Source organism: Athalia rosae, chromosome 1, assembly GCF_917208135.1.
Source record: "Athalia rosae chromosome 1, iyAthRosa1.1, whole genome shotgun sequence".
In the NCBI taxonomy this organism is placed as follows: domain Eukaryota; kingdom Metazoa; phylum Arthropoda; class Insecta; order Hymenoptera; family Athaliidae; genus Athalia; species Athalia rosae.
This window is the reverse complement of record NC_064026.1, coordinates 15,018,869-15,029,669: the sequence shown is the minus strand read 5'-3', so window position 1 is coordinate 15,029,669 and position 10,801 is coordinate 15,018,869. Positions and strand designations below refer to the sequence as shown.

Here is a 10,801-nt window from a genome sequence, read left to right as displayed (position 1 = left end):
GTTTGTACCGTTACCATAGATATATGCCGTTACTTCTTATTTTGAGATGACTTGTATCGAATTAAGAATCGGTACCTCATTACAAAGAGAAATTTCATAGGCTCGTCTGTTCAATAATCAAAAATCGAAAACAAATGACGTTTCGGTTTATAATTGTTCTAGATATATTTAGGTAATTCTTTTAGCTGTTTATAATACACCAAATTACATACATATTTACAGTGAAACACTAACGATACATATTCTGAACATCATGGTTGTGTACAGCTCTTGGTACTGGATACATAGTAATGATAAACGATGTCTAATTGTTAAATTGCTCAGAGCAACAATGGTGCTATGACATGAAGTTCAAGAAACCCGATACCATACCGATAAAGAATTCAATATTTCTTAATATTGGAATTGTTATAATTTATCATTATCAATGTATTCCACAAAGAATCAAGTTCTATCTACAAAAGTGAAGCCAAATGTATGAGTGTGTGTGTGTGTCTGAGTACTCGATGTCTTCTAATCTGTGCAACTGTAGGGTGCATCGATAAAACAATACTGCTCTCTACGACACAAATACTTTTAGAGTATAACGAATAAATTTATATTACTATAATAACCAACGTAAAGCTACCACATGACATTGTTTCAGATAAACATTCCGGTAACAATGAATTTATTGCACTTTGATCAAATCAATTAATTGTCAAGACAATTATTAATTATTAATCAGCTCGCGCTTAAAGGCAAGTAAAACGCAGAATGGAATTTAGATTATCAAGTAGATTTAGCAATACTTGTGCTGAACATAATTTTAAATGCTTGAAAGAAGTTTGCGTCCAGTACCTATCCTGCAGTCAGTGTACACGTTGGAACTTTTCAATTTTTAGCTTGGCGGGTTTGATGGTTATCAACGATAAGAAAGAAATTGACCCACCCCATACACAAATTAAAATTCAAAATCTATGTATACTATATTTTAACGGTTTTGGGCGGGTAAAGATTATTCAGATAACGTTGCACGTTGATTGTTTACTAAACTACTTAACGTGTATTTTTTTTTCTTTTTTTAACGTGATACATTCTTGATGCAAGCGGAAGTATTGTCATATACTGATTCCACATATACTGTACATTTTAATAGTTGTTAGTTGCGAAAAAGGGAATGTTTTGTAGAGACACAGATGTGGGCTGAGTGATGGGCACCTAGTCGGTGAATTTGCGATTGGGATTGCGCCCGAACAAAGCTGAACGAACCTCGGGCACTAATTGCTGAGCAATAAGCTCTAGCCTAGACTCCAGGGTGTTGCTGATTTTTATGCGTCCTGGAAACATTTTCAAATCCAACATTAGATGCCATCGGTCTCTGTGATTTCGATAAATGAGATCAATTGCACATAAATCAAGAATTTTTTGTGAAAACGGTTTCTCGTCCTTGCATGTAATCAAACGCAATCAGCAGTAAAAACATTAAACACTATTCCTTGATATTACGAACGGGTTGGTAAACTTTTGATCGCTTGAAATGCCCCTGGATTATTTTGAGTCAAAAGACAGAGGACAATTGTGGAGCTATGGTGGTAATTAAGTTGTAATAATTTACATACCTCTACCAGCAAGCAGCTCTACTCCTCCGCAACTGTCAACAGGTAAGAAGTTATCCTTGTCTACCTTAATGACAGTATCTTTACCAGAGACTTCTTTGTATGTATCTTGGATGGTTGCAAGGATGGATTCCGTTAATGCAACGTCATTTTGGCGAACTCGGACTACGATGTTTGCTTCCATCAGCTGTAAATGCAAGTAAATATCGCTTTATAACAAAGGATAAATTTTTTTCACACTTCTCGTAAGACTACAGATCATCTAATGATATCTAGGAAGAGTTCAGGATGAGATATTAAAATATGATAAAAATAATTACCTGATACAAACTCTGGACAATAAGAGACTTGAGAACTTGACTGTAGCGAGATTGATCACGAGTTACTTCACCCAGTCTCTTCCTTGCTTCATCAAGTACGTTGCGTACATGATCTTCTCGTACCTTCAGGACCTTCAGACGAGCTTGATTAAGCATGTTGGAAGATTGGCTGCAATAATGATTATTGTTCATGATATTGTTGTTGTCAATTCACTTAGTTGAAAACACAACACTAACAATAAGTGAATAAGATTCTGTCTTGTGGATTGCGCCTGATGTAAATAAAATTACTGACACAATTACAAGAAACAAAACCCACTGAAGAAACAATTTCACAATCACCTGTCAAACTGCACATTATCCTGTGATAAATTAAACTTTGAATGAAGTGTCATGTTGACTTTAAATTAAAAGTAAATTGGAATAAAAATATTTAGAACAGAATATGCAGAGGCAATGTGATCTGGACACCAATTGGCGCGCTGCAGTTTTAACTGAAGATTGTGATCTTAGAGATTATACGAAAGACTCAAAACAAATAAACTACACCTAACCTGCACGCTCTATTATTGATTACATAATATTATGTGAAGTTTGAAGTGACGTGTTATAAAAAGTAAAAAAAATATTCAAAGTATAGTATCAGCAAATTGATTAATTGGGACACTTGATTATTGACAAATGGGGTTTGCAGCTTGAACTGCCAATTTGAACTTAAGTGGCAAAAAGGTGGGTGTGGCACTTTTAAGACATGTGACATCTTAGGCATGGTTGACTTAAGACAGTACTGAGATAATTGAAATAACATATTCTTATGCCTACATTTTCTTCTGCAGCTCAACCTGTTTTTCCTTCTTTTCGAAAAATTCCATAATCTTAAGTCGTTGCTGTTGGACAAGACGTCCTTTTTCGATGTTGAATTCTTCCTCCGCTTTTGCATCGATCTCTTCAGCCTTTTCGTTTGCCTCCTGCTCGATGAAGGCCATCATATGCTTGATCTGTAACATAATCGTAATGTAGTTTATTCATTCTCCCTGTAATTCTAAAATTAGGGTAATGCACTCCAATCCAGACATATGTGCTATATTGATCTCGTCAAGTCGTCTGCTAGAGAGATAGAATTGATCCTGGATCAGTATGAAAAATCGATTTTAGCCTGTGAGATAAAAAAACAAGTTATCGGGAAACAACCGAAACGATGGACGCAGTTTCGTTGGCAATATTCTGCACGCCAAATCTGAATCTGTTGCGAAAAGAGGCGGAGCTCTTCTTGAACCAAGAATAGAAACAGCGAATATTAGCAACGAAAATAATGATTTTTCGGACTCACCTGTTTCTGGACATCGGCGTCGCTGAGAGCCATGGTGAATTATTTTTATGGCGTTCAAAGGATCTCAAAAGTCCCAGCGGATCGCTTCGAAAATATTAAAAACACAAGTGCAAAGTAGATGGAAGAAGTCAACGCCTACAAAGCACCAGTGGAGATCAGCGATGAACGTCCGACCGACAGTGAACGCGATCATATGATCGATGCGCACGCAATATTGCTGATGTCCTTAGTCAAAAGCATCGCAACTTATTTTTCGTTCAACAAATATCACGGAAATAATATTGCTTTTCATGTTCTATATGAATAATTATATGATTTATTGAATTTCATATTTTGATTGATATCATCGCGTCATTATTTTTGTGTAATAACATAATTTCATTGCTGATTTGAAAGCGTTCGTAAAATTGTTAATATGGCAGATATCTGTGTCTCTAGTGTTGTTTAAGTTCGACAAACTGTACGGTATAAGTAGGTTTTATATTGGTTAAAACTGTGCTGAAATGTACGTGAAATCGTGGGTTTAGTTGATAAGTGTGATCGCGAGTTGGACTCCGTGTGTGCAAACAATTGTATGTTTAAACTATTTCAACGTAACACGTTCATTCCAAGTCAACAACATCGACTTTTTGGTGTTTTTTTTTTGACGTTCATCTACTTTGTTTATCATGAATTCAATTCAATACTCACTGCAGTGATTTTCAGCGGGGACTAATAAAATAGGTAATAATAAATAGATCTTCCCAAAATGTCTCGTATTAAAAAACGCTTGCATTATAACCTTCGTTTCCTTATGCTTGTCACTTGACTGTGGCCTGTGTAACGTCATACTCATCACCAACAGGATCTTCTTGGCTATTCCCGTGTGCTCATCCTATTCCTAACTTAGTCACAAATTCACTAGGCTACCTCTTTTCTCCTTTGTTATTCAACGACAAATCAAAAATTTTACTAGGGTTACCCATTGCTCGATTGCGCATCGCATCAAGCCACGCATCGAACCAATGTTTACCCAGCCATTGGCTAGGGATTCTCACCACGTAATGTCATTCAACCACTCTAAATTAGAGAAAAAATTGCGACTCTTAACCACGAGTACAAATATACAAATGCTCTGAGACACTTAAAATCTGCCACAGGTGGATTTTCCTTACTACGAGACAAAGGTCAATGACGATTTGCTACGTATCAAGTTTTTTATAGTTCACTTCAAACCACATTGCAGGAAAACATTTTCTGTATTTATCTTTTGCAAATAATTCTACTCAGATAATTTTCAGCATGATGTTCGTACATTGCATAGATTTATGACCAGCGTAAATGAACTATGAGAAATATTTTCTACGCACAGCGCTGGTAGTGTGCTGAAAGCTCAATTCAAAACTGTTCATGGAGAATGTTTTGACTATGATGTTACCAGCACAAATGTGCTGTCAGCATAACACCTAATAATAACTGGAATAAAATTTTTTGTAAACATAATCGACCAATTGTTTCGCTTTCAACGTGCTGCAAATGTTCACAAGTTAACATGTACATAGATAATGAGAAACGTTGTTAGTGCAGTATCGGGAATCATCATTTATAATACATTACTACATGAAATCAAACATAATACTTACCTTTGAAGGTGTTGCTTCCAGTTTATTCCATTATTACATGCATTCAGTTGCTGCAGAGATTATGCCAATAATCCAAACAACTGATTGATTATCATGGTACTTTCTTCGCATAAAAAATTCTATAATGTAATTGACATTTGGATTGTTATTGTTCTAATCCTTCGAGCTAATACTATAAATGAATTTCGAATTTTGGCTTACCATGCACCAGAAAAAGCGTCTCGCTTTTAAACTTATTTTATAAAAATATTCCATACATTAGTGATTTGATTACCCTACTAAAAAAGAATACGTCTAGTTGTGACTTAAAGAAAAGTGTATTGGTGTGCCCCAGCAGGTACTTTATAGTGGAGCCATCGGGCTATGGCCAACCTGAACTTTGAGCAGCCACCACGCAGTATAGCGAACGCAAGCCTTACCTCGCGTGGGGGCAGTGGGGGGGGCTTAAGCTCGTCGACCCTTCCGGGTCATGTCACGCCTACCTCGGGCATGTTCTCAGGGTCATCAGCAAGTACGTCGAGTACGGGGAACTCATCTGCTGTTGGAGCCAACATCTACCCTGGTGGTGCCGGAGGTGCACAACCTACCGTGCATCCTACCCAACAGCAGTTGTCACCTATGGGGAGCAGAGGGCTCTTTGGGCAGAGAGCTTTCACCGACAGACGAACCATGCCTGCTATTGGGTCAGTCCTCGAATCAAACTACCATATATTTTCTGCGTAATTGTTAGTCAACAATACATAAGCTGTGTTGTTGGATTTTATTCTTTATGCTGTAAAAGATTATAGATGTTAACATTGCTGTACTACTTTCTTGCTGTTGTGCACCAAAAAATTAACTATCAAGAGAATTTGTTGTATAAATATTCTAATTAGTGTATCTTTCGATATTCAATCAGTCGGTCACATCATGAGCTGAAAAAAAAAACAAGACACACAGAGGCACTACTGAAATTATACAATTAATGAATTCAAGTCCAGAATCAAGTTTATGGTATAAAAGAGAACTAAGTTCAATATATGACAGAGAAATTCAAACAACTTTTTTAATTTTGGGCTGATGGAAAATGAATTCTTTTCAAAATTTCACAGTTGGAAGCAAAATACTAAGCAAATGATTATTTTCTGCTAATGCTATGACTTGCTTTGTCTTAACATGGACTGTTTGGCTATTGAAATAAAACATACACACGCTATGGAACTAAAAAATTACCATTATAATATTATGACAAAATAACATGAAGCGAAAAAAAATCTGCGATTCTGAATTGAAATCATGGGAAATAAACCATTATGTTCCATTAAAATAAATGAATTACTCTTGAAAACAGCTGTTCAATAGTAACCCTACTAACTGTCATAAAATCTTCATGCACTAACAGATATTTTTTGTGCTTTATGACATTACATGAAATGAAGAAAGCATAATTGAAATCTTCTTGGTAAAGAATATGATTAAATTTGAGTGAATTTTATGTACGGACTATAATCATGTACGATCTTGTGTTCAGGCATTTATTTGCCTTATATCGAAGGGTAAGGTAAATGAATTTAATCTATTGACAATGTCTATGTCTGCTTTTTTCAACTCAGACTAATATCTGTGTGACAAATAATTTACTTGGATCGTTGGCTTTCTGCTCAGCTTCATCCCAAGTGTATTGTTTGCACAAATTGGGGGCATAACAAACACAAAAGAAAACATTGGACGATTTTTATATAAGCTGACCTTATCCTTTGATCTTTCAATTCCGTGATTAGAATACAATCCTTACAGTCATGTGAAAGTATTAAATGAACATGATAACTAAGAATCATTCAATTGAAAGGAAAAAATTAAACTCAGACAATTGGTCACGCTTATATCTTGTAGCATTTGATAAAACAATATATCTGAAGTACTTAGTCGTGACAATTGAGGGCCAAAGATGAATCTTAAGTAGGCATTATTTGCAACAATGGGTGGGAGACAATCAAGTATAAACAGATGGCAGTAATTTGCTCGATTCTTGCAGGAACTCGAACCCAATGGGTAGCATGGGCAGTTTTGGAATACCTCAAACTCGCAGCTACGGATCTCAAGGTGCGATCAACAATTTCCACTCTGTGTTTGGAAGTGGGGGCGGGGGAGACACCAGCACCCCTCCCCTTCTGGACCTTTCGGAGTTCCCCTCGCTGACGAACCGAGGTCAGGGTGACTCTATGCCTCAGCCAAGTCCTATGCCGGGCAAGCAACCTTATGGTTAGTCCTATGCGACTATGGCGAGAGAAGCGATTTCAATTTATCTTCGTTTCTACTGCTACTTGCTGTTTGCATCTTATTATGTCGGTTCTTCATCCAGCTTACGAATTTGCACCGGATAAATAATGAGATAACATTGAATTTCAATGGACAAACTATAGAATATAAAAATAACTTAAAACTCGTGAGAGAAAATATTACTTGATATCGATAACTGTATCGATTTAAATTAAGCGAGACAAGCACGCTGGGCGAATGAGCTAGGAGTTTTCAGTATGCTATACATTAATTTCTGATATTTTTCTCAAATTTTTACAGTATAATATTATTACTGATTTGTTTTCAAGCATGTTAAAAATACCACTAACTATTAAATAATTTTTTAATTGCTTTGATCGTAGAAGTATTCTCGAATTTTCATTAGATAATCCCTATACTGGTAGTTAGCCAGAACTTTTTCCGATTGTCCCATGCACAATTGTAGAAAACATGTTCCACGAAAAAGGGTGATTATTTCATTGATAGAACTCCGACTACCTGTAGGATTTAGTGCATTTGTTGATACACTATTTAAATTCATCCTACAGTTGAGCCCTTTAGATATCTTTAATTATAGTATCACTTCAATGAAACTTCATAGATATTGTGATCATTATCTTGATAGCTTGCCATATTTTTTAAGACGCTGCATGTCTTATGATATTTGTGCTCAGACAAAAATTCAGTTGTTGAAACAAATATCTATGCAGGGTGTTAAGTATAAGGTAATAAGTGTCTGGCACAAAAACATATGCATTTCAAAATTAATCTGCCCTTCTTGCAGAGATGTAGTAATGCTCAGCAAAGTATTTATTATTTTTATTATTTTTGATTTGTTTGCGAAAAACCTTAAAACACAGTTACCCAGTATTCTTCCCTCACTTACCTAGATATGCAAAACAATGATGCACTGCATTTATACGTATGTGTCTAACATAAATCTAATTTGTTAATAATCTTTGATCCATCAAATTTTTGCATGAATGAATGTTAAAGATTACTAACTTTTGAAGAGATTCCAAGTAATTAACAGGAACAAATACGTAAATTCGATGATGCATAAATACACATTGACAAAATTCTCCATCCTTTCAATCGATATCCAATCAAAAATAGTATCCCGTTTGTTATCATTGTACACAGTGATGGAAAAGTTGTATATTTGTGTTTGCAATCCAATTCAATGTTGCCATTATTGTTCGTGGTACTGGCTAAAGAACTTTGCAGTTCTTCTTGTTACATGTTGTAGAAACATGCATCGTGTCTGTTGTTACAATTGTTGTCTCATAGTTTTGTCATACTTCAGTTACGCCTGCACAGGTCAAGATCCATGTTTTTTCCCTGCCCCTTTTTCTCTTACAGTTGAGCTATTATATTTATTCTTATCCAGCAATATTTACCTCTTGCGGTCCTGTTTGAGTGTGGCCCAATTCCACTTTTTGTTTCTACAGGTCCGATGTTGACTGTAATTTGCAAAAATATTTCCAGCAAAGTCACAATTACATACGTTTTTCATATATCCTAATTGAATGCATCCATTTTTAAGTAAATTATTTTATTGGTCGCATAGCTTGGACTACAAAGGGTGAACATCTTGTTTTATTCAATTTCCCAATCTACCAATTTTCTGATTCCCTTCGTTCGATACTACGTATGCTTTCATGAAAAATATTTTGTTACAGTTGGCATGGTAAAACAGCCAACATCCGAAGCAAGTGAATTTACCATGAGCTCGGAAGACTTTCCTGCGTTACCAGGCACACAAAGCAGGGAAGGGCCGTCACCTGGGGGTAGTATTTCTGGGGATAAAGGAATGGTTGTGGGACTTGGTCCAGAAATTGGTCAGGATGTACTCCAAGTAAATAGAGCACCTGGCTCGGAAAAATCACAGGCGTCGAAAAGAGGCATTCAAACATCACCCGATGGTGAGCGGTTCAATCTAAGTTATTCGTTTTATAGTTAAAACATATTTCATAAACCACAGACTAATGAGCTCGTGAGTTACACAGCTTTTTTTAGTTGTAGCCTAGATTAGAGTATCATACACTTATGATTACAGGTAAAGTGACGCATATACCTGCAAGTATGGTGAAAGACCAATTCGGGATGGTGGGACTGTTGACGTTTATCAGAGCAGCAGAAACAGATCCGAATCTCGTATCACTGGCGCTGGGGCAGGACCTCACCGCTCTTGGACTTAATCTTAATTCACCCGAAAACCTTTACCAGAACTTTGGTGGACCCTGGGCGGAAACGCCTTGTCGACCCCAAGATATCGATTTTCACGTACCACCAGAATATCTCATCAATGCCTCCATCAGGTGATTATTTTTTTTGTCATAGAAAATGAGGTAGTTTTGATGATTTTAGTGAGCAAACTTTAGATTTCTTTTCTAATTCAATTCGTTCTCATGTCCTACCTGTTGTTTACCTTTGATGTGATAAATTTTCTTCTCTTATTTGACTTATTTGTTGTATTAGATGATTTAGTATTGGACCTCCACGCACCTTGAATCGTCGACTGTAAATTTAATCATCATTCGAATCAAATTCATTAATTTTTTAACACTTGTTTTTATTTTCTGCAATAGGGATAAGCTGGCGCCTGTTAAACTAAATCGGTATAAAGATGATCTCCTATTTTATATGTTTTACACGAACGTTGGAGACGTGTTGCAGCTAGCGGCCGCAGCAGAATTGTAATTATTACCAAGTACTATATATCAGTCCCTAATTGTGATATAACTTTCTGGAGCAATTAAAAAAATTACATATACTCAAGTTATCGTCAATGAGAATATATTCCATCTGGCATGTGAAACAGGTACAGTCGGGAATGGCGGTACCACATGGAAGAGAAAGTTTGGATCACGCAGGCACCAGGTTTGGGTCCTGTGGAAAAGACGTCAACGTACGAACGGGGTACTTATTACTACTTTGATGCGCAGAATTGGCGGAAGGTTGCGAAAGAGTTCCATTTAGACTACACTAAGCTGGAGAACAGGCCACATCTCCCCACCACTTTTCACCAATCCCAGCCTTGACTACAGGTACAAAAATAAATAAATTCATATTCTATAAGTAGATAAAAAATTATATCAATCCATGCTGTATTACGATGCTTCTGTAAAATTCCATAATTAATTGGTGCAAATTTATTTCTGATTTCAGATCTGCCTGCAGACTCTTGTGCTGTCTTCGAGCTGGAAGAAATTCAGCTATTGTATAAATGAACAAATTTAATAATCTTTAATAAAAACATAAAATTCAAAGAGTAATAAACCAAGTTTCTTGCTAAGCATGCCTAAGATTTCATTTAACGATTAATATTTATCGTGATTGAAAATATTTTTTCCACTATCGACGATGCATGATAGATGATAATAGCTACTCGAAGAACGATCCTGTGAAAACTACAACCACTCCTTAGAAAAAATAAAATTATTGTTGTTTATTTTTCATTCCTTTCTGCGCTAGCTGTTTGTTGAATTAGTACCTCAATTTTCTTTCTAAAAACTTTCGGAATGCAGACAAATTTCAGATGAACCCGAATATTGTTTACAAGATTTGTCGTCAGGAGAAAGCTCCAAGGACATCGGCATTTCTTAGTCAAATCTATTTCCTAATATTTTTCTCGAAATTTTCATTCAA

General features: G+C 36.1%; 2 protein-coding genes across 2 annotated transcripts; one reads left to right on the top strand and one right to left on the bottom strand.

The window, feature by feature from the left end:
- Positions 1 to 140: 140 nt before the first annotated feature.
- LOC105690576 (V-type proton ATPase subunit E) lies at positions 141 to 3,442 on the bottom strand. The gene is made up of 5 exons (XM_012408490.2): positions 3,249 to 3,442; positions 2,741 to 2,916; positions 1,919 to 2,087; positions 1,602 to 1,785; positions 141 to 1,319 (listed from the first exon to the last, which is right to left on the bottom strand). The coding sequence occupies exons 1-5, from the start codon at positions 3,279 to 3,281 to the stop codon at positions 1,201 to 1,203; spliced, it is 681 nt and encodes a 226-aa protein (XP_012263913.1). The 5' UTR covers positions 3,282 to 3,442; the 3' UTR covers positions 141 to 1,200.
- A 201-nt stretch (positions 3,443 to 3,643) lies between these two features.
- On the top strand, positions 3,644 to 10,448 carry LOC105690492 (CCR4-NOT transcription complex subunit 2-like). The gene is made up of 8 exons (XM_020855026.2): positions 3,644 to 3,971; positions 5,205 to 5,553; positions 6,885 to 7,111; positions 8,833 to 9,075; positions 9,210 to 9,471; positions 9,742 to 9,849; positions 9,975 to 10,200; positions 10,322 to 10,448. The coding sequence occupies exons 2-7, from the start codon at positions 5,234 to 5,236 to the stop codon at positions 10,192 to 10,194; spliced, it is 1,380 nt and encodes a 459-aa protein (XP_020710685.1). The 5' UTR covers positions 3,644 to 3,971; positions 5,205 to 5,233; the 3' UTR covers positions 10,195 to 10,200; positions 10,322 to 10,448.
- The last annotated feature ends 353 nt before the right edge of the window (positions 10,449 to 10,801 follow it).